The 27502-nt window shown below is 31.3% G+C and overlaps 3 protein-coding genes across 5 annotated transcripts; 2 read left to right on the top strand and 1 right to left on the bottom strand.

Moving 5' to 3' along the window:
- Window positions 1-6892: 6892 nt before the first annotated feature.
- LOC106772889 (protein mago nashi homolog) lies at window positions 6893-10997 on the top strand. The gene is made up of 3 exons (XM_014659510.2): window positions 6893-7237; window positions 7345-7521; window positions 10615-10997. Exons 1-3 carry the CDS (start codon window positions 7019-7021, stop codon window positions 10672-10674), a joined length of 456 nt encoding a protein of 151 aa, XP_014514996.1. The 5' UTR covers window positions 6893-7018; the 3' UTR covers window positions 10675-10997.
- A 2091-nt stretch (window positions 10998-13088) lies between these two features.
- On the top strand, window positions 13089-20864 carry LOC106773027 (probable serine/threonine-protein kinase cdc7). Of its 3 annotated transcripts, XM_022786360.1 has the most exons (16): window positions 13089-13594; window positions 13685-13746; window positions 15209-16090; window positions 16198-16258; window positions 16342-16404; window positions 16670-16733; window positions 16824-16917; window positions 17209-17292; window positions 17401-17490; window positions 17580-17607; window positions 17998-18510; window positions 18594-18655; window positions 18891-19000; window positions 19077-19164; window positions 19993-20279; window positions 20717-20864. In XM_022786360.1, the coding sequence occupies exons 1-15, from the start codon at window positions 13093-13095 to the stop codon at window positions 20260-20262; spliced, it is 2973 nt and encodes a 990-aa protein (XP_022642081.1). In that variant the 5' UTR covers window positions 13089-13092; the 3' UTR covers window positions 20263-20279; window positions 20717-20864. The 3 variants fall into 3 exon arrangements, with proteins under 3 accessions (XP_022642081.1, XP_014515188.2, XP_014515189.2); XM_014659702.2 differs by lacking the exon at window positions 20717-20864 and having other exon boundaries at window positions 19993-20431; XM_014659703.2 differs by lacking the exon at window positions 20717-20864 and having other exon boundaries at window positions 13688-13746; window positions 19993-20431.
- A 904-nt stretch (window positions 20865-21768) lies between these two features.
- Window positions 21769-25919, bottom strand: LOC106772960. Its single transcript, XM_014659612.2, has 5 exons — window positions 25485-25919; window positions 23624-24037; window positions 23076-23168; window positions 22821-22960; window positions 21769-22366 (listed from the first exon to the last, which is right to left on the bottom strand). Exons 1-5 carry the CDS (start codon window positions 25866-25868, stop codon window positions 21922-21924), a joined length of 1476 nt encoding a protein of 491 aa, XP_014515098.1. The 5' UTR covers window positions 25869-25919; the 3' UTR covers window positions 21769-21921.
- Between the last annotated feature and the right edge of the window lie 1583 nt (window positions 25920-27502).

Here is a 27502-nt window from a genome sequence, read left to right on the forward strand (position 1 = left end):
CTGTCTTTCAGGTAAAGAAAGTTAATTGCACTGCTTTTAATTTATAGATAACTTGTAATTGTTAATTGCATGCTTGTACAATATTTGGTTTGTATGATTGAAATGTCTAATGAAATATGATGTGCGAAGTTGAGTTAGTATTCAATTTGGCTCAAATGAATTGTACTTTGATATTTGGTATGTTGTATGGTTGATATTGCAATTGAGAAGAATTAAGTTATTGAGTTGTGTATAATTTGATAGTTGGTGTGTTTTGGCATGTGGTTGTTGTTGGACTAATTTGTCGGGCTGGAATGGCATAAATATGTAGAATTATGTTTTATAAAATTATGCAGACTCACAGGATAAGAATATACTTGTTGGAAGTTAAAGTCAGAGATCTATTGACTTAATGGTCGTTGGACAAGAATAATCTCATTGGACGCAACCAAAGTTAGAGAGTTCACTGACTTGACAATTGTTGGACAAGAATAAACTCGTTGGGCGAGTCTAAAGTCAAAGAGCTACTGACTTGGTGGTCGTTGAGTGAGAATAATCTTGTTAGGCACAACCAAAGTCAAAGAACTCATTGACTTTGCACTAGCTAGGCGAGACAACTCTCGCTTGACAACTTTTGTGAGAATTTAATATGTAAGTTCTGGTAATATTATGATTGGACGAGTGTGTTTTTGTGCACTACTTGCTAAACGAGTAGATTTTCTTGTTAAACGAAAGTATTAGAGTTTAACTCAATTTTCATATGTTTTTTATGGTATGTTTAATGTGTGTGACTTTTTTGGATGTTAAAATGATTGTTGTTTTATAATGTATTATGAGAATGGTTTGTACTAATTTAAGGAGGGTTAATGGTGGTTAAAATAGCGTGTGTATTGATATATGAATTATGTATTGAGAGTTATCATATCAATCTAAATAACCATCCAATATTAAGTAGATAAGGGTTCGGTACGTGGTGAGGAGAGCAAGAAGTCCTAGTCTAGGGGTTTATCTTGATTAAAGATATTAATTGACTAACCTTATGTGTGCTAGGGTGAAACTCATTGACAATGCTCTATATAACAGTAAAGATCATTACAAGTGCATAACTCGTCAGAGTTTGATATCAATACACGTATGCAAATCGTCAAGTCTTATACAAGTCTTTTGTATGTGATATGTTTGTGATTATGTGTGATTTATATGTGATAATATCTCTATGCTTGTCTTATGATTTATACTTTTTTACATTAGCTTACTCATTTTTTTGTGCTTATTTTGCCTTTGTTCTCTTTGTTTGTAATGATCATCTTAATGTATGAATAGATGAAGATGTCATAATTGATCAATACATAATGATGGTGATGCAAGAACATAGTTTTAGAATGATTTTGTTTTATATAATTTCCTTCTTTTGACAAATTCTAATTATGTTAGTTTAGTAATATTACTATACAATAAATAAATAAATATATATATATATATATATATATATATATATATATATATATATATATTTGTATGAATGATTCTAATATAATAGTTATAAGTTAGTATTCTCTATTTATTAATTATCATATCTATAATGTTTCATTATCAAACAGAAAACCAAGGAAGAATCAAATTTGATATTTTTAAAACTCTAAAACTAAGAAGCAAATTAGGAATTTCCTTTTCTAATTGTAGTAAAGTTCAAGAAAGATCTCTCAATTTACTTTTGCCTTTCCCTCGTTTTCATTTTTTTTTTTTGTTTTATCTTCTTTCGCTTTTAGTTTTTGTGTGTTTCCGCATGTAAGGTTGAGATTTCTGGGAGCAGAAAACGTGATTCGAGTGTGAGTTATTGATTTGAAATTTCTCCATGTGACCTATTCTTTGCTTTCATCGTAAAACAAAGGTAATTTTCTATTCAACTTAACTATTTTCTACTCAGTATCAAAATTTCTAGTTCCATTGATTTGTCTTATTCTTCCACCAAAACCCTAATCATCCTGGCAACAGTAAAATGTTGTTGTTGTTCTCTGTTTGGGTCTTATTCAGCAAGGTTCTACAAAATAGCTAATAAACCTAATGACATTCCAGCAGTAATATTTGTCATCCCCATGGGAAAGTATTAATCAATTTTTAGTTTTATGGAATTATAATCCTTGTGTAGAGATTAATTAACATTTATCTATCTTCATTAAATGACTACGAAAAACTTCAGTTTAAATCCAAAATTGATCTGGTATGCTTTATTGGAATTTGAAGTTCTTTGTTGTTGGCATTTGGAAATTTTTGGTGTTGTGAAGTAGGTCATGATAATCTCCTTTTGTAGATTGCACATGGTTTTCTCCTCACCAAGACATTTAGTAGCAGCTGGTGCATGCATCTTCATAATGGAGAATGCGTACAACTCTTGCAGGTTTCACAATATGCTGCTTAATATTAGGTCTTGGTATGTTTAGCAGTTCATTTTGAATATTAATACTCTCTTCAAATTTTATTTTTCATTGATTGTTTGTCCAACTGAACTTGGAGCTGATAATTCTTTGTCAAACCTTTCTAAGTTTTTTTATTTTATTTTTATATATTAGGATTGCAATTTGACTTTCAAAGAAACATGTTAGAAATAATCACTTAAACTAGTTAGAAAAATATAACATCATAATTTTAACATCTTACAATTGATAAAATAAAATATTATATGATTGATAAATAAAATCGATTGTCTCAAAACATATAAATATATGATATTAATATAGTTATCAAAATCAATAATCGTATAATAAAATATATCTAAAGCAATTAAGAAAAACTATTAGATGACAAGGAATGATTCATCGCAGTATCACTGTCTTTCACCAGAGATGCTTCAACACCTACTCTTTATTTGCTCATACCAATAAGGAGATAATTACAAAAGAAACAAACAAACACACAAGAAACACCAAAAACAACATGGTAAGTTAATGTGTAAAAGAGTTTTAATAAAAATAAACATAAATATATTATCATACATCACTCATTCAAACAAACAACCATATCAAATATAAAGACTCATACTAAACTCAATTATCTAAATACATATATTGATTTAAGATTCTAGTAAGTTAATTATGTACTTGTGGTGGTGAAACAACTCACTCACCTAAGCTACCACACACAAGGTTGGTGAATTGATTAAGTTTGTTATAATTTGAAAACTGACTTACGCTTGTCATAGTTGCTATAACGATCACATTTTTAAATGTGTTTGACCAAACATTTAATGAGAATCAATTCTATTAATTGAACATTCAATTATGTGTTTTGACTATTGTAATCCTGTTACATGTGTTTAATGTAACCAATTACACTAGTGTAGTAATCGATTGCTTTGCATCATGATTGATATAAACTATATATTGACGCATTGTTTGATTTTCTGTAGAATGATTAAACATACATACATTTTAATATCTGATTGATTTCATCTGAGAGATTTTACAGATTACCAAAAGCTCCAAAGAATCAAGAACGAGAAGAGTTTAATAAATCTTGAAGCATTATTGAGAAGCAATTTGACTGGACTACATAGACTGACCGTTTCTGCACAACTGAAGGTGCATCTTGTTTGATCAGGAGAGAAGACTTGCAATCTTTAATTTGTTGTTCCCTGTACGTGTGGCATCAGGAAGAAGAGTGGTGTACTCTTGACTTTGAGAGGGGATATCTCAAAGGGTTTGCTACGATAAGGATAGGGTAGTTCTGTGTTGGTAGGTTTTATTGTTCTTTATTTGATTGAGAGTTTACGAGGTGTTTACATTTGAGAGTTGCTCTGTAAAGCCTTGGTTGTAATACTCTGATCATTATAGTGAATTACTCTTCAATTTAAGGTTGATTGGGAGAGTGATTGAATGTAGGCATTGAGGCCGAACTAGTATAAAAACTGAGTTTGTTTTTCTTTTCCCTATCTCCTTACATTTGCGCTTATATTTTGCATTGTCATATACGCATACTGTTTCATTGCACACAATTGCTTACTGCACAAGAAAGATTTCAAGAACACTATCATTTGCGAAAAAGATTTGAAAAGTGCTAGTTTTTATAAAACACCAATTCACCCCCCTCTTGTTGTTGAAAAACAAAGTCCGTCAATTCTAACACTTCGGTTCCTCTGCACCCGAGGTAGTAAGGAAGAAAAAAGAAGGGTGGAGGGGTTATTACCATGGTTCAACTAAGGTAATAATGTGGTTCTATGGCAACGGTTGAAGCTAGAATCGATGCCAAAGCGCTTTATTTTATTTTTTTTAAAGAAATCACGTGCACCATATGGCACTGATTGTGGTTGAACCGAAGCCATAGACAGGTTTTCTACATCGGTTTTTGCCACAACCGAGGCCTATACTTCGAGAAATGTTTTTAATAGCGGATCTATTTTTGTGATATCCACTATCACAAGAACAGACCTGCATATCAAATAATATAATAACAACACAGATTTAACACAACAGTCAATAATTACATCATATAAAGTTTAAAGCATAATGTAAAAAGTCTAATAACTAATAACTATAAATCAACTAATGTTCTAATGTATAGGACATGCGTTATGACCCTTGACATATAGGACATGTTTCCTTCCGTGTTTCAATTGACGAGTTGTAGTGTTTTCTTCACATATAAGGCGTGCTTTATCAAACCTATCCATAAACTCCAACGTACATGTTATAGTTATGAAAAATAATTTGTTCAAATTGTCTGATCGGACAATTCGATATTTAATACAAACGATTAAAAGTTTAATCGTTTGTGTTAAATCTCAAACGGGAACTAAGTTTCACTTAATGATTTCATAATATAATCATAATTAACACATCAAACTTAATCAATCATTCATGCATACTCAATAAACAATGTGTAACACAAAAATGACATCACCAACAACCAATATCCATTAACTAAAATTCTTATATTCAAATTCCAATTACATCTCAAAACTAAAATTAACATATAAAATAACTCATAACTAATAACCAATATTCAATATAATATTCTATAACTTAAAACAAATAATCAACCAAAATGTTAACCTTCTTGAACGGTTGAAAATGGAAATCACCAAATGAGAATGAGCACAAGCAATGCAGAATGGGCACAAGCAAGCAATGTAGAATGGGCACAAGTAAGCAATGGAGAGGGAAAACGGTCATCATGGAGGCTCGTGAAATCGTGCACCAGAACTACATCAAAAAGCCAACAAAAACAAATTTTAATTGGTGCAAATGATATTAAACGTAATATAATCGGTGCAAAATAATTTTAATTAGTGAAAAGTGAAAGAAAACGAACCTTGGCGTTAATGGCGAGAGGAAGCAGCGAGCGGAAGAAGATGAACAATAGCAGGGAGTAAAAACGTGAAACTGCTGTTCGTGTTTGTGTTTGGTGTAAAAGTAGAACATCAGATCCCCCCTAGTCGACGTCTAAATAGTTTAACACGTCGGACCCCCTACCCAGCCAACGTTTCAGTTAATAAAAAATTAAATTTTGGCGCTTAAAATGAGGCATTTTTGAGGCTATTTGGCGTCCAATATAAGGGTAGTCGACTTCTATATTGCATTTAGACGTAGGGGGAAGGGAGCGGACGTCTAAGTGCAATGAAACAGTGTCTTTTTGGTTACTTTTGTAGACTATTAGGTGTCCAATGTGGAGGGATCAACATATATATGGCATTTAGACGTCGGGGAGGGGAGCGAATGTCTAAATGCAATGAAACAATGCCTTTTGGGTTACTTTTCGCAGACTATTTGACGACCGATGTGTATATGGCGTTTAGACGTCGGGGGAGGGGAGCGAACGTCTAAACGCAATAAAAAAAGTGTCTTTTGGATTGCTTTATTAGACAATTTGGTGTCCAATGTGGAGAAGTCGACGTCTATATGGTATTAGACGTTGAGGACCCCCTACAGTCGATGTCTAAAGAGTAATTTTATTTACAAAACTGTCATTGATCATTTTTAACATTGAATTTTGTTTGATTAAACATTAAACGTGTGAAATTAGACGATGACGTTAAACGTTATTTCTGAACTATGATTATCTTTTTATATCAAACAAATATTAAAAGGATAATAATAATATAACAAGCTAATAAACAAGTTAATAAAGATAATAATATAACATTCATATTACATAATTAAGAAAAAAATTGAACAAAACTTACGCAGTTAAAATATAAAAAGTTTTAATACTCAATAAATTAAAAGAATTAATACAAACTTAATAAAAAAATAACAAAAGAATGTACATACAAAAGAAAATGTGAAAATTTTTTGTTTCATTAATTTATACAATATCATAACTACTTAATAGAATCACTCAAATTTATCATCATATTAATTCTGTAATATATATATATATATATATATATATATATATATATATATATATATTATAATAAAACCTTTTTAAATTAAAACAATTATTTTACCTTTTTTTAACTGGCATTTTTTAATGTTAACTATTTTTTCAATTTACCCGTCATTTTAAATTTAATTATTTTTAATTAAAAATTACTTACAAAATAAACAAAATTTATTTATAATAGAATTATAAAAATTATTTATTTTTAATTTTAAATTATAATAATTACTATAAAAATAATTTTATTACTTTTTATTGTCATAAAAAAATAATGTATGTATTTTCACTAGTTAAATAAATAAGGTTGACAATTTAAAAAAAAAATATTAAAAGCACATGTTAATTTTACTTTTGTTTATGAAGTTATAATATAATTTAAAAAAAAAGTTAAATATATTTTTAGTGTTTAAAGTTAAATTTAAATATAAGATTAATTTGTAAATTTGTAAAATTTAATACATTTGAATTTATAAATTTTAAAAATTAATTTAAAAAACGTGACAAAAATTGAAATTCATTTGAAATGGTTCAGAAAAGGGGACCCTAAAAAACCCTTCTGCAGTTCTTCTCTTTCTACAGAGACCCTCCGTAGCTTCTGACGCTCACAATTTCTCTGTTCTCCGCGAAACTCAGAGCTTCGTTTCGATTCGCGGTGGTTTCAATGGGGAGCGAAGAGGAGAATAACGAATTCTACCTCCGCTACTACGTCGGTCACAAAGGGAAGTTCGGTCACGAGTTCTTGGAGTTCGAGTTTCGCCCCGACGGGAAGCTTCGCTATGCTAATAACTCCAACTACAAGAACGACACCATCATCCGCAAGGAGGTTTACCTCACTCCCGCCGTTCTACGCGAGTGCCGTCGCATCATCTCCGAAAGCGAGGTAACCCTAATTTACAGGCTCACCAACTACGTTAACCCTTTGTCTTTTTTTTTTTGTGTGTGAATTCGTCGTTGTTTGGTTAGTTTGCTTATTTGTTTGGTGTGTAGATTATGAAGGAAGATGATAACAACTGGCCGGAACCGGACCGGGTGGGGCGACAGGAGCTGGAGATTGTTATGGGGAATGAACACATATCGTTCACGACCTCGAAAATTGGATCTTTGGTGGATGTTCAGAGCAGTGCTGACCCGGAAGGACTTCGTATCTTTTACTACCTTGTTCAGGTGAAATTGTGGTTTTAAGTTTTGATTGATCTATTTAAGGTTTTGAATTGTGCATGCTCAATTTGATGGATAATAATTTGTCGGCCATGGAAAGATGTTCTCACAATTTTCTCACACAATGCCAAGAAGCAGTGGTATTTGGCTTACCTTTTCAGTGAAGAAGCATGAGTACTGAAATTTCCAGTCTTTCTTTTTCTCAGTTCATACTAGTTGTATTCACTACTTGATAAGTTGGACTACTATGTTGAAACAGTTATTTGATGACAGCACGTAAATCCAAATTAAATATGCCAAATAACCGTGATGCTCTGTTTGTTGTGGGGTGAAATGGTCATTGGGGGTGATTGTTGAGAAAAACAAATAGGTGTATCTTCGTTAAGGATCTAAGGAACGAGGTAGTTGTTGAATATATGATTTTATTACATTAAATAGAGAAATATGACTTCATTACTTCAAATGAGGAAATATCTTAGCAAATATTTCCTATTATTAGTTATTATCTTGATTATTTTTACAGTATCTCCTTTTTAACATAAATAAGAGTACTCATTTGTGTACAAGATACACAATTACAAGTAAAATTTTCAATAGCAATCAGGGTTAAAACTATGGATTGGAGACTTCAATTAGGTCATGGAAACTACAGCTGATAGAAGACCCTTATTTGGCCTGGAACAAGTTTAATAAAGTAATACATGGAAATACTATATTAGTGTGTTTCAACAATTTTCTATGAGTGATTGCACAACGGTTCATTGTTTCTTTGGTTGACTTATTCTTCTATAATATTTGATATGTGATTTTCTTATCTTGAAATACATGAATATAATCTACCTAGTTAACTCCAATAAAGAGGTTATTATAGATTTTAGGAATTGTTATTCTTTTTTTCTTGTAAGAGTGCAATGCTCATTTCACACAATACACATGGCAGCAATAGGCCTTAGGTATTGGCCACACATGCCACTGAGACAAGGTTGTATGTTTAATGTTTCAGTTAATAGCATCTTTGTCCGACTTGGAAGAAAAGGATATACGCTGAAGTTTGTTGGGATTATTGCATCCCAATCTCTTCGAAATTGTATAATTCATCATTAAGGTCTTGTTCACTTGAGTGGATTTGGGAGAGAGTAATTGAGAGGATTTGATGATAAATTTTTTTGTTATTTATTTGAATAGATTTGGAGGTAAATGAGAGTGAATTTGGAAGTAAATTTTTTTAATCTGTCATATAAATTAAATCCTACACTAATTCTCACAAATTTTACTTCTAAATCTACTCTCACTTACCTCCAAATTTATTCAAATAAACAAAAAAAAATTACTTTCAAATCCTCTTAATTACTCTCTCCCAAATCTACTCAAGTGAACAAGACCTAAGTGTAACAAAATACCGGATGATGTTGGAACATGGCCTAAACCCTGTACATTAGAATGAGTAACAAAAGTTGATATGACTTAGTTTGACTCTTGTCCTGTCTAAGGAAGCCTGAATGTGCTCTCTAGTTGACATGATTCATACCTTAAGCACTGCAAATTGCATTGCCCAAAACCATTTTTTAGAGCTTTGAATCTTTGACAGATTGGAGTGATCTAGGTGGCTGTGAAGGAGAATAGGAAATTTAGTAGTAGTCCAAACAATGGGTGGTGATGACCTGAAATAATGAAGTCCGCCATACTCATGGCCCTGGGTAAATATGTGTGCCTTGTGGTTTGGGATCAACTTTAGAGCCATTTGCTGAGGCGATAGAATGAGGAAGATTGTTTATTTTGCTAATGCAGGCAGTGGGCCCAACAGAAAACCAATTACACTATAAGTCCGTTTAGCTGCCTTCAAAACCCACTTTCTGAAAGTGCAAAGTGTTGTTTCCCTGATAAAATTTCAGTAATATTCTTGACTGGGTTCATATTGGGCAATACTAACCATATTCTGTAGGAACCAATAAGTGATGTGTCTTGATACTTGAGGCATTGTTGTATGAAATATTAGGAACAACCTCAATAGAGAATATGAATGAAGTATATCTATAATCCCTAATTCATAGGGATACAATGATATCATATCAACTAAGATTTTGAAAACCATACTGCCTTTGTTCAATGTTCTTGAGCTGTTTGATTGTTTCTTATACAGGCCAGTTGTAATTTTATGCAGAAGCAGATAAAACTTATGTCTTCTATTACAATACTTCATCACTTCTAATAATTAATGGTGATAATATCAGAGCATCAGTTACTCTTGATGGTCCTGTTCTTTGTTACATCCTTCCAGAATGCTTTCTAAATTATCCTGAGTAATTACTGTTATTTATTTATTTTTGAGTGAGGAAATATATCATCATGAATCATTCTGAAATGCTGTTCTTGGTCATAGCTTGAATTTTGCATTGGGCCAGTTTTATGATGTGTCCAGTTGAAGGCAAATGAAGGACTCTTCTTTGGTGTTGTGAACTTACTTAAAGTGGTTTTAGGTTAAATAGAAAAACAACTGGCTTGTGGTTACGTAATTTGTTGTATTAAATGGTCAGTATTGAGTTAGAAAATAACTCTCTAGTTATCAAGATGAAATTCTTTTGGCCTTAAAATTATCCTTGTGCTGAAAATGTGTGGTGCATTCTCATGGATCCCTTTTTTGGGTAGGGAGAATTAATATAGAAGTTAAAATTATTCCATTCGTTTGGGAGAAATTTTACATTGACTTGGCTTTTTATAAGCCTATGGAAGAATTTCTTTGCATATAGGTCAGATTTATGACTCCTATTATCATCTTAAAGCCTTTCTAAGTACAGTAATGAGAAATTAAACAGCTTCCTTGACCAGGGTCCATGAAAATTAGAAAAATATTATATAACACTATAAAGAAAAATGAAGACAAAGTGACCTAATAAAGATCACCAGAGAAAGTCGCCAATAATGTAAGAATCTCATTTTCAAAACTCCAATGTTGTTTTAACTGATATTTGAAAATCCCTTTTTCTGATTATACTTCACTAAGTCTTAGGAAGGTTAGTGTTGTGATTATTAGCAGATGTGAATGCCAGATTTTGTCAACGAATGCCTTTTTTTGTTCTGATTTTTATATACTGTTTACAGGATTTGAAGTGCTTTGTCTTCTCTCTCATTTCACTTCACTTCAAGATCAAACCTATCTAAGGTGCTTTCAGTATCATGCTTTCTTCCTCTTGGAGTCTTGCTAATGGAGTTCAACATCTGATAGAGTGACTTTATAATCGTGAGTATGATTTGGTTCTATATGTTCACATGAAATGGAATTTTGGATTCGAGGGTGAAATCCCAGTACTAAAAGTGATGATTGGATTGGATCGGATTTTATGCATGACTAAGTTATTATTCTTTCATCGCCTTGCTTTCACAGTTGAATCATCCCAAATGTTATATTCTGGAATTATTGTCAGCATGAGATGCGTACATGCTACTTTTATGACGATTTCTGAGATGGAAAAATATTTTACTTACACAGTTTATTTCAAAAATGTGAGAAATTTAGGATAAAAAATATTTTGTTGTGGCAATGATAGGAAATAAAATCCTTCAAGTTACAACAAATATGAGAATGAAAAATAGGAAAAATATCTATTGATACGTGCAAAAGTTTAAACTGCCATTTCCTTATATAGTGTTTTTGAGTTTATTCTTTTTGAACATATTTATAATAGTTATTCTTTTTACAATGATTTTTTGTTTTTACAGAAGATGGTTTCGTACTAATAAAGGAAAAAAAAAACAAGCAAATAGTCATCCGTGGACTAAAACAGTTGTTTATAATATTTTACTTCTACACATTAAATTATAACTTTTAAAATAAAAACAAATTAGAATGTGTCTAGGAAAACATGGGTGAACAATTCCTCTGTTCTTTTTTTTCTATATTAAAAAATAATTTAAGTCATTATTAAACTTTATAATTAAAATTATAAGAAAATGTTTTTTAAATATATTTAAATTATTTTTTATGCTTGTTTGATGTAAAATATTGAAAAATAAAAAATAAATCGAGTTACTATATGCTTGAAAATAATTATATTTAAGGATAATTTTAAAGTATCATTATATACACTAAATGAGAATCTTTTTCAAAATATGTTATAAATTATTTGAGAAGATACATATTTTGAAACTATTACTAGTTTGAGACTCGTCGCTAGTTTGTGACTTTTTTTTTTCTTCAAAAACTTGTATTAAAAATTAATATAACTATTATTATATTTTAAAAATATTTACATAATTATGTTTAAATATTAATATTATATAGTTATAGATATAATTTTTAAATAAAGAGTTTCATAATAAAATAAATAAATAATCAATCAATTTTATTGTAACATATATTAAAATATTTAATTATAAATAAACCTGTGAATATTAAAATTTATAATAATAATAATTAAATTGATGTATATACATATGTAATGTTGAAATAAATGGTTAAATATACAAAATATTTGTTCTAATTAGAAATTATATATTTTTGAGATTTAGTATTTACTGTATGTTGAATGTAATATTTGGTATGATAGTTATAGAATTAAAGTTTACAATTAAACTATTGAGTTATATATTATATTAAATTTAAATGTGTATGTATGAATCGTTGTTAAACTAAAAGACATTTCAAGCTTTTATGAATATTATCATATTTAATTTTAATGCTAATTTTTAAAATTTATTATTAATTATAATTAATTTAATACTAAAATGTAAATTATTATTTAATATATTAATAAATATTTTAAACGTGTATATATATATATATATATATATATATACACATTATTTTAGACATAAAAATGGATTAAATGATTCTTTATTATGTTTATTTTAAGGTGATTACATAATTATCTAGTTATTATAAATTTAAATATTTTTATCACTTTAACTATTTTGGTTACGATTTTACATTTTTAGTGTTAAATTAACTATTATTTTCTTAATACCAACACATTTTTAAATAGTTACCATTTAATAACAAATAATAATTAAGACAAGAACTAAAATTACACATATTACCGTTTGAAATAAAAAACATTAATACAAACCTAAATATGTTTTAAAGTAAAAGGTAATTATTTTATTCTGAAGGAATTTGAATTCTAATTTGGTAGTAAAATATTCAATTAATTAATACAAACCTAAATTATCTTAAATTCTTATATTTCTTTATTTGTACATGTAATGTAATTTTTTTGTCTTAGTATTATATACAAATCCAATTATAATTTTTATTTTAATGGAAGAGTAGTAAAATCATTTTTTAATATTTTTTTTGAACTTATCGTAGAAAAGTTGCTTTTAAAACGATAATTAATTTTTAATTTTCATAATTTAGAGTTTTTTTTCTAAAATTTTAGATCTTAAATTTAATATTATGGTACTACAATCTCGATGAAATATTTTATAGAACTCAAATTTAAAACTTATAATCTACTACAATAATTTATTATAATTTTTTGAGAAAGTTGACTAAAACTGAGTAAGCATCTTACTCTTAGTTTATCTTATCATCACTATATCGGTGGTTACGATTTGAGTTACAGGTGTGCCTCAGTTCTCATGGTCTACACAGGATTCTTTCCCAAAAAGAGGCGGGAAACTTGGTCCAAACACAAAACCCCCAATCAAAGAATCCAAAACACTCTTTTCTTTACTTCTCTTCCCGCTTCTCTCTCCCTTTCTCCCTCCAAACCAAACCTTGTTGCACCACATTGCATTGCAAACACGGAGAGATCCGAATCTGGATCCATGGCTGAGTGCGAATTCGAACTCGATCTCGAAGAGAAATCATGGCATCTCTTTGCAGTCCTTCTGCGAATTGGCCACGCAGTCTATCCGTCACGCCTCGCCTCAGAGTGTCGTTTATTTGCTGCCTCGCCGGACTTTGTCTGCTACGTCAGTTCTCTCTCTGGTTCACCACTCTCTGTCACTGACAATGGACTCGTCACGCCCTCTTTTAGTGCGGTTTTTGCACTTGGAAGCTTCTTCTCTGTCCGTCTCTCCCCTGAACCGCAAACGCACCGTTTTAGGAAACGCAAGTTGCTATTAGACTCGGCGGAAGGTGTATTTCTCTAAATGTTTTTCAATTAAGATTTTGATTTACTGTTTAATTTTTATGATTCATTTGATTTGATTGAAATTTTGGTGATAGCAGATGGAATAGAACATAAAAGGTTAGCAATTGGAAATGGAATTCGGGAAATATCGTTCCAGGTATTTCATTCTCATTCTTATTTCATTTTTGTGTGTGAGAAATCTTTTTGGTTGAAACTAATTTTAAAGTGGTTTGAATTATGTTGATTCTGCTAACAAATTAGTATTGCACCCAATAAGGTGAACATTATAAAAAATAGCAAATACCTTATATTTATTTTAATGACATATTTGATAATTTCACGCTCTGTTGACTGTTATATGCACTTGGGACAAGTTATTTTGATTGACTGTTATGTGCCTGTGATATATGAGAGTAGTTTGATCAAGCATGAGATTCATTTTCTTGCACACAGGAGGCATAATAATCAGCTGAAGAAAGTAGAGATACAATACAACCATATAGGCTGAGGGTCAATGATTACTGTGTTCGCCTTTGTATAATAGATTCTCAAAATAGTTGTTTGATAGACATAAATTATTGTTGAATGTTTTTATTTTTATTTTGAAAGTTAGTATATATATAGTTTTTATCAATGCAAAAACTGCTTATACATTACTCAAATCATAACCAAAGTTCGACCCAGGACAAATATGTAATCACATATGATACTCTAACTAAAAATCACCACGTTAGGTTGTATTTCAGTGAGAACTTAGAGGCTCTTATACGAATCTAAAGACACTAATAGTTCTGTTTGTAGATAGTCGTATGCACGTGGAAATGGTAATTTTGATTTCATTTTCTTGCATTTTGAACTATTATTATATAGTCAGGAGAATAAAATAGAAATAGAACCTGTGTTTAGGTCATAATTTGTAATGTTGGTTTTTGGTTAAAATTTATTTTGAAGTAATGTAATTTATGTATGATAGCTACATAAAATTGTTTTAACACGAAAATCAAACATGCTAACATTTTTTAATCAAATTAGGTTAAGTGATATTGTAATGTTATTTGAGATGATTCGGCATTAGTATTGTTGGTAAATTTCAGTTTCTGTGTATATAAATTGGTTCCCTTTAGACTTGTTGCGGGCATGTATGTATATACAGTTTGTTTGAATGATAAATTATACATTGTTAATGTGCTTTAGCTAGTGTGTCTTTGAAATTCAACAGTGACGTTCATTTTCTTGCATTTAGGATGCATTAGAGTCAGGTGATAAAACTATAAAAATAAAAGCTTGTTATTAATTAGTATATAAATATTAACGAAGAAATAGTTTGGTTGTCTTTCGTCTTTTATGAAAAAATAAATCAATTGAAAGATTAAATATCATAATAATCAGAGAAGTCTATTTTTTATTTTAATAAAAAAACTATTTTATACTAATTATATTCCATTTCTCATTAGTTATAAGTAAGTAATAGTAATTACATATTAATAAGAGTTGTTGTTTAAAGAGATTCATCTTTAATCATTCTTATGGAGTGATATATCTTTTATTTAGCAATCATTGTATTTCTTGCTGAATGCTGAATTTGGTGCCAATCTCTGGAAATTTTCATTTGTGTGCAGAGTTTTGCTGATGCTACAAAGACTCTGAAGAGAAGAAACTTCCCTATATTAAAATTTGAATCACAGAATATAGGTAGTGGGAATTTTGTATTCCCCTTGCCGGTTGATAAAATTGAAAAATGTTCAGGTTGTCTAATGCCAAATTTTAAACATAGGCATGGTGTCAGCCCAACCATGTCTAGTGAAGAGGTTTCTAAATCAATTATCAAAGACTTAAACCGTCCAAAGCTAGTTGACGTAAATAGATTCATGGCATGTAATCTCCGTGTTGATCTTGCCATGTTAGAACCCTCAATATGCAAGAACGGCATTGATGTTAAAAGCTTTGGATTTGGAATGAAAATGGATTGTTTTGATGCATTTGGCAGAACTGAACTAAATAGTATTAATCATGTGGCAAGTGGTACGGGTGAAAGTAATGTATGCAAAAATCAACCAGGAAGACCTAATGAAGATGATGAGGTGCGAAATGGTTCAAAGAAGGAGCTTATTGATACTAGTTCAAATAGAGACAAGGAAGATATTACTCAGATGGTCAATGCTGCACTCTGTGGAGAAGAATTAACTAATGGTTTGCAACAAAAGAACCCATGCCTTGCAATAAATTTGGAAATAATGGAGGGTGAGAGAAACATAATAACTTATAAAAGAGCTAATTCCTCTTTAAATCCCAAGCGGTCTTTGAAATCTTCTAGCACATTAAAGGGGGGGCAGAAGAACGGTATAAATCCCAAGTCACAGATTCTTAAAGAGTCACCAGCCAGTAACAAATGTAATAATGTTCCACAAAATGTTGATCAATTTAAAAATGATCAGAAACTTACAACGAGGAAGCAAAGTCATAAAGAGAACAAGGCAGAAAATATTCCTGCCACTACTAAGGTATCCTATAGTTTGACAGCCTGTGCATTTTAGGATCATTTGGACCATTAGATTAGAAATTCATTGTATGTTCACTTTGTGCATTTTGGTTACTTTTTCTGAATCAGGTGGAGAAAAAAGCATATCCATCCTTTGAAGCTTTTATAATAGAGGAAGAAGAAGGTTCAGGTATTTGGACTCTTTATATCTCCTACAGTTCCTTCTTAATGAAAAGAAATATTTAAATTGCTGACAATTTTTTTTACATATAGGTGGTTATGGCACTGTTTACCGTGCTCAAAGAACTACTGATGGAAAACGGGTTGCAATAAAATGTAAATGACACCTGTCCTTTATATTAATTAAGGAAAATGGGGAAGTGTCCTTTATTTGCAGAATACTAGAAAGTGACACTACTTAATTTTCATCAATTCAGTTCATATAACGTTCATTTTCCCACTTATAATAGAAACTGGATGTTATTCTTTTGTATGTAATAATTTCGGTATTACTATACTTATACTATTTTACTATATAATTGGCATAATGGATTTTAATATATTGATATTGATGGTACAATATATGTCTGTGATTTTACAGGTCCTCATAGCAATGCTCATAAAAATCACATAACTACTGAACGGAATATGCTCGAGCGTTTTGGGTAAGTATAAGACACAAGAGTACAATATTTTTTTATATTTAAGCCGCAATGCTTTCTGTTATTTGTTAATATTTCTTTCTCATGTTACAGTGGTAAAAACTTCATAATAAGATATGAAGGTTCTGTAAAAAATGACAACACGGAATGCTTTGTTTTAGAGCATGTTGAGCATGAGAGACCTGAGGTAATTGTTGAAACTTTGTAAAATTTATATTTTCTCGTACAATTTAATTTTTTTTTATGAATTTCTCTTTTAACATTTCCCAACATAAGGTTGATTAGCTTAGCTCGTAAGAAACCTGATTTTTTTTGTAATTCTGCTTTAATAGAGCTTGTTTTTACTTCTTTAGGTTTTGAAAAAATATATGCAACATATTGTGTCCTTTTCGATCTTAATTTAATGGGTTGATTTGAATACTCTAACCTGCTCTACATTCATGTTTAATGGAGATAATTTTTCCTTCTCAATTTGCAGGTTTTGAAAAAAGAAATTGATTTATTCCAGATTCAATGGTACGGTTATTGCCTGTTCAGGGCCCTTTATTGTTTGCACAAAGAGGTATTTTCTCCTTTGCACAATTATTATTTATTTCATGTGACTTTGAAAAGTTTGAAAAGGACTGTAAGTACAATTGTTTTTGAGAAATTCAAACTCTTTAAAATGTAGGGAGTTGTTCACAGAGACGTTAAACCTGGAAACTTCCTTTTCTCTCGAAAGCAAAGCAGAGGTTACCTTATTGATTTCAACCTAGCCATGGTAGGTGCTTCTCTTCTCGCTTCTTGTCTAGAGTATTGACCACGATTCTTTTAATCTTGACACTGATGGATTTCATATTTTTTCTATAGGATTTGAAGCAGAAGAACAAAGTTGGAAGTAAGATTCTTTTTCACTTATCAGTTGCTTATTTTTTGAGCAGTAGAAAAACTGACTGAATATTTGGTTTTCTCGTTATATTTGTAATTTTAATAAAATAAAAGGTTGCGTGATTCATTGGTTACTTGGTTAGTTAATTTCAAGATTAAAGATGACATATTCTTAGATCATAACTAACATTTTTCTTCTTTCCACCCAGTTATATTTGAAGTTTATTTAGATAAATATTCTTATAAGTACTTGTAATAGTATTTTAACTTTTCTGAAGTTAATTCAAATTTGTACAGAAGTTTATCTAAATATAATTTTTTTCTTTCAAATATTCTTTGGTAAGTTTTACTGTCTATGTTCTTCATTATATAATCTGCTTAATTAATTTGCTTATTTCAGGTAAATCAAAACCTAACCTGGTTGCATCATCCCATAATGTTTCTCTTTCTTCTCGTTCTGCTCCTTTGGTCCGAGGCAAGAACCTTGGAGGCAGCAAGTCTTTAACATCCAATAAAAGGGCTTTGGCGGATTATAAGAATTATTCTGAACTTAATAGGCATGTAAAACAAAAGGCTTTTACTGGTCTTCAGAAAAATGGTCCCGACATGATTGGTGGGAGTTTTCCTAGAGCACAAGGAACAGACGGCTCGGGTATAACTTCTGCTAGAGATGCTAGCACTAGGACTGCTTCTGCAGAGAGGCGCAGAGAACCTTTACCTTCCTATGGAAGAAAGGAACTTATCAGCTTTGTTAATACTATGAAATGTACAAACAACAGTTCAACAATAGGTCCTTCTTCTCAAAGGAAAAGGATTACTGCTCCCTCAAGTAGAGTAGATGGCAAGATTTTTCATATTACCCCAATGCCTCTGCATTCATCTACCGCTGGTGCTGTATTATTGAGAAGCAAAGGTATGCCTCTAATTACAACAATTTTTGGTTCCGAGTACTGTTATTGCTCCCCTAAGCATATTAAACGTTGATGTGTTTTTTAGGAGATGGAAAACAGAAAAAAGAAGGTCCGTGTGTTGGAACCAAAGGATTCCGTGCACCGGAGGTAAGATAGTGCTGTCAATTCCGTTGACTTGCATATCTTTTCACCCAATTAGAGGTTCAATTTTATGTTGATCCAATTGTGGATAGTAAGCTGTCATAGGGAGTGCTATTTTCAGTTGCTTATAGGAAAGAAAATATGCAACATAATTAAGTTTGCTTACTTTCTGTATGCTTTGCAATTATGAAAAGTTTTGTTTTTCAGTAAGTTTCTATTAAAGGTTCTATCTTTTCTTCAGGTTTTGTTAAGATCTCAGCATCAGGGACATAAGATTGATATTTGGTCAGCTGGCGTCACTCTACTCTACATGGTGATAGGGAAAACTCCTTTCACTGGCGATCCGGAACAGTAATACTCACCTGTCAAATTCATTTTTTATGATTTTGTTTGTTAGTCTTTTCTTGCTAACTGAGTTTTGTTTCAGAAACATAAAAGAAATTGTAAAATTGCGGGGCAGTGAAGAGTTTTGGGAAGTGGCCAAGCTACATGACCGTGAAGTGTCTTTTCCAGTGGTAATGATCAATAATTAAATTATCCAGTGATATATACATGACCATTGAAATTAGTCTTTTTATTAAATTATCAATAATTAAAAGTAACGAAGAATAATAATAATTAAGAATGGTATATTTTAATAATATTAAAATAAAAATACTTATACAACAAATATTTTTATGAATTATTACAAAGTTATAATTACAGAATATTCTAGTATAATTATTATTTACTATAGTTAGTTTTTTTGAATAATAAAAATAGTAAAATGAGTTATATTTATAAGGATAACATCAGTAATAAATAGAATAAGGAAAAAATTATGAATTATTAGAGAGAAAACCCCTTTACTAATAGTTATGCATTTTAGCTATAGATTATAAATAATTACAAAATGTTTGAAGATAATTATTATTTGCTGTAATTAGATTTTAATAAATAATAAAATTTATAAAATAAATTATATTGATGATGATATAGTAATAAATTGTATACTCTTCATTATTAATAATAGGAAATTAGTTTTTTTATAAATAATAACATCTATAAAATAAATTATATTGATGATAGTAAAATTTATAACAAATTGTAAAATGGTCATAGATAGTAGTATGTTAATAGTGATAGATAAATTTAGAATGAATATATATGATTTACAAATTTTAATTGTATCATAAGTAATATTTTGAAAAGTATTATTTATTATAATTTTTAGTTAAACAAAATAAACATTTATATAATACCATGCACATGCTAAAATACTGGAATCTTATTATGGTAAAGGAAGCAAAATAATTGGGATTGTCTATTACACAACTTAATTGATAATATCCTCTCTATTGCAGGAGTTACTTGACCAGCGATACTTGCAGTCATGGGACTTGGAAGCCTGGTGCAAAACTCACACAAAGAGACCAGAATTTCTTGAACAGATCCCGAAATCGTTGTTTGATTTGATAGGCAAGTGTCTAACAGTTAATCCAAGAAATAGACTTAGTGCTGAAGATGTTCTTAGACATCAATTCTTTGACTCACTAAACGACTCTTTGAGGAAGCAAAGGATGATACAACGTGCTATCAGATCAGAGGCTGCAGCAGCTTCTGCTGCAATCTGACACTTGTTTCATAAAGTGTAAGTAGTTGTTGTTTTAACTTTTTTTTACATGAAGGTGGTTTACCTTAAGAGAATTTCTGTACTTGTTGATGGCTGTATATATTTTTGACATGTTTTTTTTGTATTTATTCTTTTATTACTGTAAAGTCTCCATCATCTTATTTAGCTTATTGTCATCCTCCAGTAGGTTTAGACTATTCTTTATTTATTTTTCTTATCCTTTTTATATGTTTTTTAATCTAAACAACAAAATTTAATGTATTTATATGTTTGTTTTCAAATTATTTAAAAAAGCTGTTTTATTTTTATATTAAATTATAAGTTTGTTTTATTAATGAATTTTTTGGAAGTCATTAAAAACATTTTGTAGACTTTATGTACATTTATTGTTTTTGTGACAGACAATTGACGGTAAATTATAATATTTACGTGCCATTCTACTTTTGAAAATGCAGTATTGTTGTAGAAGCGAGAAACATATAGACAAGGAAAGAGAGAATTAGCTTATGCGTTTTGAAATCAAATGGAGAAAGGTGTGGTACGAAAAATGGAGTAAAAGAGTGCATAAACATAAACATATGATTAATTAGGTTGGTCATAATTTATTATGTTGGCCTGAATTCACATGTACTTTTAAAAATAATTTATTATATCTTTTCAAATAAATAAAAAATCATATTATCATTAACTGTTTTTTTCATTTTCATCCTTGGACAATTGACATGTTCTCTTACTGTACAAAAATATGAAAAGTTAAACATGCACTTAAAAGCATTTTATATATATAATTTTCCATATTAAAGCGTTTTAATCATAAAATTTTCGCAGCTATCAACACTAAAAAAATGTGCATTACAACATTTCATGTATATAAATTTTTATTTTAGATCACTATACGGTCTCTAATTGAAAATATTAAAGTAATAATGTATTTGCAATTTTTTTTTATACTTCACTCAAACATTCTCATTTTTATTTAATATAAGTCTTGTTTCATACCCAAATTCATTTATCACAACTACGTTTTCTTCTTTATTTTTTCCCGTTTTAATTTATCAAATTATCTCTTAATAATACCTTAAATTAATATGTCAGGTCTAAAGCTTGATTAAATCAAAATAAAATAAGTATTGAAATCACACACAAAAAGACCAAAGTAGCTGATTAACTATATTTTAAGTAAATCAAAATTGCATTCATCCTATAATTATTTCTCTAACCCTAACTATATGGTCAACATCTATACTAGCTATAGCCAAATATTGAAGATTTCAATTTGAGTTTGATTAATTTAAGTACTATTAGTTCTTATGCATCAAAAGTCATATTGCATTTAATTTTGGTTTTGTAAGTAACCAAAAGTAGGGAAAAAAATGTATAATTTTTAACCAAGAGAAATGTATAAACCTTTTTCATTTAGCCATGAATATAAACTTACCCATCTTGCTATAATCTAAGATAAACAAACCATTGCAATGAGCTAAGCAAAGCTCACTGAAAAAGAAAATTATCAGAAAAATAGACCAAAATGACAATGGTAAAAATGTACATGCAATCCATTCTCTTGAACATCATTGTACTCAGATTTAGGTATACACCATTGAATTTTCTTTGTATTTCTCATGCAACAAAAAGTTTACAAGCATCTAATTCTAACAGTTTATTCAATGGGAGGAGGACTTGACCACCTTCTCTTCACCTCTGATTTCCATCTCACCTCTTTAAGCTTTCCATCCAAACCATAGTCTCTCTCCATCACAAGATTGATCCCTTCATCTGAATACCAACCAACTCCAATGCAAAGAATGCCATCCTTGTTGATGTCAACATAGCATGTCACACCTCCAGGAAGCCACAGCATGGTCACATCCTGCATGTCAAGCCGCTCCTCTTCGCCGAAGTAGTTCGTGTTCTCAGGGAGGTTCCTTTTCTTCAGATTTTCTGTACAAAGGTACACATACGGTGTCTCGGTACCTTCTTCGGCCATGCTCTCCTCGCCGTACACCGGAGTCGCACTGATCTCAAAGACTTTCCATGACCCTGTCAAATCTGATGGCTTGGTTCGTTTTCTTTGTGACAATGGCTTCACATCCAACTCTATATCACTGCTCCAAATGTAGCAGGTATTAGTTACTTTCTTGAAGACAAAGGAAATGTTGAACTATTATGATCTGTTGTGATGAACTTCACAGTAAGTACTTATAAGAACAGAAAATACAAAGGTAAAATGACTTAATTTTATTCCTTCAACTTTTACAGAAACTCTCTTTAACTTCTCCAGAAACTAATTTTAACTTACGCTTAAGTTAATCTTATTTATCAAAGAAACTTAATTCATTTATCTTTTTTTATGCCTTCTTTGATTTTCTTTTCATCTTACAGCTTATGATTTCTAGTTTCTTATAGATAGGCTGATTGGTAGATTAACAATTTGATTCTAAGTATACACAATAATAGGAAGGAAGAATAACAGATTTCCATGACTACGATTTATGTATTTTCTTGTTAACAAGAAGTGCCATACTCAAACTGGTACACATGTAAACAAAGCACAAATACCTTAAGTCATCGATGGAAGCAGGACTGGACCATTCTTCTTCATACACAGCGACTCTCATTATCTGTATGTCAGAACCACCATTACTGAATTCTATGGTATGGACGATTCGGATTCTTTTGTGACAGCCTTTAACCAAACACTGAAAAAGGTGAAATTGTGGCAAAATTAACAAATGCATGATGAGTGTTAATAGTAACTTAAACGAGGGAAAGATCTATAGATATGATATCTTGTAGGAAGCATGCCAAACTTACTTGTTCAAACTTGAAAGTTGGTGAGATATAGTACTTTGTATCATCGGATTCACCCACTGGAATATCCATAGGACCTCGAGAATAAGACCCATCCTGAAGTTTATAAATCATAGTAACAAATGAAATACAAATGGAGGAACATAAACAAACTATCATGTGATTTAGGATAGTTCATTCATACACATGACTCTAGCAATATTAAACATTATATGGTAAATGTTTCAAAATAGTTGACATATATGTCAGCAAGACCAAACCAATTATTTCTCATCTAGTTTAATAATTTTGAATTGCATCAGAAAACCTAAAGCAACTATACAAAGTTGTTCACAACAGTTACTGTGAATGTAGTCCTATGAGTTATCTAGCTATAGCAAATGACCCAAATGGGAGGAATTGTGAAAAAAAGAAGTGAGAAATGTGAAATATGGACCATAATAGTTCAGTGAGAAAAACTACAAAATAAATACTTCAAAAAGTTATGACATACCTCAAATAATAACTCACTTTCCACGAATCAATTTATACTAGCATGAAAGGAATCTTACTTCAAAGTAAACAAGGCCTGGTTCACAGCCCATGACATCTTCTTCCATTACATCACCCCTTTTAAGGTCAAAGGATTCAAACGTAGGCAAAGCATGATTTGTCACATTTTCGCCGGTTTTGTGCTTTCTTTCTTTGGTTGCATTGATTCCTTTGGTATGCTGTTGTATTTCTCCATAAGGGTTCAAAGTCACCCAGTTAACCTTTCTCTGGATTTGAGACGTTCGATCACCTGAAACTGATGGTACTGCCTCTATACGGGAAAGAGTATAGCAGTCATATAGATTTTCATTCTTGCTACCTATTTCCATTGGTTCCATTTCAGCTGTTATGGGAGAGAACACAGCACCTACGCCCTTCCATATTCCACTGACACTGCTAGCGAATGTATTCCAAACTGGTTTTATCACCGGTTCCTTAAAGATTGTCCACTCTGTCAGTGTAATGTTCATTGCAATTTGAAATAGAATCATGTCTACAGTTTAGCACAGATATAGAAAACATATACATATAAAACAGTATAAGAATAACAATAATAGAAGCAATTTTATTAATAAAATAATTGATGGAATTTATTCTCTCAGAGATTCTTCCACCAAAAAGTTTTGAAATGGAAGAACCATCCATGTCATAAGAGCATTCCTTACTATCAAAACTCAAAATTATTCTGCTACACAGATAAACAGAAGTTCCAAGCAAAACTTTTTGACATGAAATTTGAGCAAAACTAACCACTTATACTAAATAAATGAAAATACTAGACTTCACAAAGCAGAAGTTCTACCACATGATTGTCATCTTCGGTATAGACTTCCTAAAGTACTAAAGCAAGACATCATCATACACAGAACAATACTTTGTAAGATAAAAGCAGAGGAAAGCATCTATAACCACTTTTGTTTCATCCAATTGGTGTGATTCATGTACTGTTAATTATCGCCAGAAACACAGCTAGTTTTATACCATACATCACATTAAATGATTCCTATTAATGCATTTGAATAAATTTACTTGTGTTGGCATATATCCTTTGGACACCATTCACCAAAATCACCCTAGGACCTTGATCTTGTTTTCTTCCCAATCACTTACACCAGAAGAATTGTTCATTCTCAAGTCTCTGTGAGGACTTATTCATTACATTCAATTTAACCCTACTTAATCAATTTCTAGTCCACAGCTACCAGCCTCACACAATGTCGCCATCTTCTATTAAAGTTAGAACAAACACAGTACAAAGGACTAGGAGTAGAGAAAATAACCTATACCTCATGGAAGCACAATAATACGAGTGTATTTTGTCGTAAGACACTGAATCATCAAATTTTTTATTCACCGAGAAGCCACAAGCATAAAATACCAACCGCCATTCATGTTTCTATAATCATATACCATTGTTTGTTCCTTTCATGTTAACGTAAATATCACCATTCGTATACAATCATATTTCATTCAACAGTTCCAGCACAATTTCAGAAAAATAAAAAGTTTCATATTCATCCACGAACCTACCCAATCCCAAATCACTACATCAATTCTCTTCCCTGGACAAAAGGCCTAAAACTTTGCGTCAAAATTTCAAATTCAAAGAGACCCAACGAAGAAAAGGAGTGCCTGAGACTGAAAACATTCTCAACCTCCTCGAATATAACATTGTTAACAAAATCTCAGAATTCATATGCATATACAGACCATTCACAAATTCAATCACAGTTTCAGATAGAACAAAAGGTTCCATTTTCATCGATAAACCTACCCAACTCCAACCCCCCACATCATTTCTCATCCCGAAACAAACCAAAAGCTAACAACTTTACATCAATATTAGAAATTTAAAGAGACCCCAGACAAGGAAAAAGGTACCTGAGTCTGAAGAACAGTCTCAACCTCCACCAACATAGCCCCAGAAACAATGATCCTTCCACCCTTTTCCCCCTTCCTCTTCACCACTCTCCTCTTCCTCCTCTTCTCCTTCTGAGAAGAAGCCACCTTGGCAAGCTCATTGTCAATGCTCCACACATTCTCCTTGTTGCCCCTCACCCTCACACCCCCTTTTGGACCATTCCTCTTGTGATTGTTGGGCTTGTGAGCCTGAGCTGTTATGAGCCTTGTGGAACATGGCTTGAGGAGGGTGGAGGAAAGACAGGAAAGGGAATTGTGGGTGGAAGAGAGGGTGTGGTTGAAGCCAAGGTGGTGGTGTGTGGTGAAGAAGGACTTGCTGAGGTAAAGGGAAGAAGAGGATTGCATGTCTGTGACTTGAGAACGGTACACAAAACCAGTTTTTTTTGGAACTTTCCCTAATCTAAACTAGTACAGTGTCCTGTGTAATTAATTTTGTCCTGAAAATCACGTAATTGATTAATGTCTCCTTTGAATTACTCGGAATGAATGCTTGTTTATATATAATCATAATTAATGATAAATATTATTACATTTATAAATACCATTTCATTATTTTTTATTTCTAGAACTAATTATACTTAAGTCTTTGCTATTATTTAAAGAGAGTTCATCATTTTGTAATTTTATTTGATTCAAATAATTGTTTTTGGTTTATTGAATATTCAATAAATTTATATTTTTAGTGATTGTTAGTTTTTTTTTTGTCGATATACGGTGACTATAAGTGACTGGCGTATTTATTTTCTTTCCATATTATCAATGTTATTTTTGTAACGGTTTTGGTAGGATTTGGAAGTCCCTTGCTCAAAACATTCCATGTTGCTTCTAAGACTAGACGGGCGTAATTTTTATACGTGGCTCAAAGTGGACGGGCATTATTCAAAGTGCTCCAAGTCGAAGACCGGGCAGACCTTTCTCATTGTCTTTAAGACCGGTCGGGTTCGTTGAAGGCTAGACAAGCTCCCTAGTCTTCTTCGTACTCCCAGTTGTATCCATCGTTCTCTCTCCTCCTTCTCCAAGCGGGGTATCTGTCAAAGACACTCCGACACTCAAGTCAGTAAAATGACCAAACGACATTCACAACAAGTGATGTGTGTGGTGTGCATAATGTGCATCATGGTCTAGAAGTCATACCTGAAACTTTTATTTATATTAGTTGTAATGAGTTTTTACCTTTTGTAGGCCTGATGACGACCCAATCACACATAAACCTCCATTAGGGGCTTTAATGAGCTATTATCGCTTATAATCTAACCATGTGGTCGGTCAGGGTGGTTGGCCTAGTGGTCGGTCAGCTTGGGTGGTTGGCCTAGGTGGTCGGCCTGGTGGATAGCCGGGAGACCGTATGGTACAGTAACATTTCATTGTATTTAACTATTATAAGAATTAATCACAAATTCAATAACAAGAAGCAATTCACTCAAAGAAACCTACATCATGTTATTAAAGTTATCCTGGTATAACAATAACACCAAAATATATATACAAAGGTACTTTGGTACTAAGAGTTATATTATATTGAAGTCAAAAGTCCAATAGAGTTTTACAAAAGAGCTAATATGTACATAAAACTAAGCATATTATCCTAGGCTTCTACACCTTTGCCATCCAACATATGATCAACATAAACATTTTCTTCTAGTTACACAATTAAGGCGATCATTGCAAAAGAGAAGGAAAACATACAAAGAAAGAATGGTAAGCTAATTTACCAAAAAGAGAAATCATACAACAAAAACAAAGATATTGACACATATACAATTTATATCAACCAATCCTAAGTTATACAATCATTCATTCTAGACTTGACCATCTAGATACATGTATCGATGTTAAACTTTAGGGGTTATGCACTTGTGATGGTGAAACAACTTGCCAACCCATGCTACCACACACAAGGTTAGTCCGTCAACCATCTATGACTAAGGAAAAACTAATATAGACTAGGATCTCGTGCTACTCTTCACGATATATCTCAC

Source organism: Vigna radiata, chromosome 9 (assembly GCF_000741045.1).
Source record: "Vigna radiata var. radiata cultivar VC1973A chromosome 9, Vradiata_ver6, whole genome shotgun sequence".
Classification (NCBI taxonomy): Eukaryota; Viridiplantae; Streptophyta; class Magnoliopsida; order Fabales; family Fabaceae; genus Vigna; species Vigna radiata.

Bases quoted from the DNA above. Each gene is read 5' to 3' on its own strand.
- LOC106772889 (XM_014659510.2), top strand. From the start codon at position 7,019: ATGGGGAGCGAAGAGGAGAATAACGAATTCTACCTCCGCTACTACGTC. The intron at 7,238-7,344 runs GTAACCCTAATT...TTTGGTGTGTAG, and splicing joins GCATCATCTCCGAAAGCGAG to ATTATGAAGGAAGATGATAA. The intron at 7,522-10,614 runs GTGAAATTGTGG...TACTGTTTACAG, and splicing joins TCTTTTACTACCTTGTTCAG to GATTTGAAGTGCTTTGTCTT.
- LOC106773027 (XM_022786360.1), top strand. From the start codon at position 13,093: ATGGTCTACACAGGATTCTTTCCCAAAAAGAGGCGGGAAACTTGGTCC. The intron at 16,259-16,341 runs GTATTTGGACTC...TTTTACATATAG, and splicing joins AGAGGAAGAAGAAGGTTCAG to GTGGTTATGGCACTGTTTAC. The intron at 18,511-18,593 runs GTATGCCTCTAA...TGTGTTTTTTAG, and splicing joins TGTATTATTGAGAAGCAAAG to GAGATGGAAAACAGAAAAAA.
- LOC106772960 (XM_014659612.2), bottom strand. From the start codon at position 25,868: ATGCAATCCTCTTCTTCCCTTTACCTCAGCAAGTCCTTCTTCACCACA. The intron at 24,038-25,484 runs GTACCTTTTTCC...ACAATCTTTAAG, and splicing joins AGACTGTTCTTCAGACTCAG to GAACCGGTGATAAAACCAGT. The intron at 23,169-23,623 runs GTAAGATTCCTT...TATAAACTTCAG, and splicing joins CAGGCCTTGTTTACTTTGAA to GATGGGTCTTATTCTCGAGG.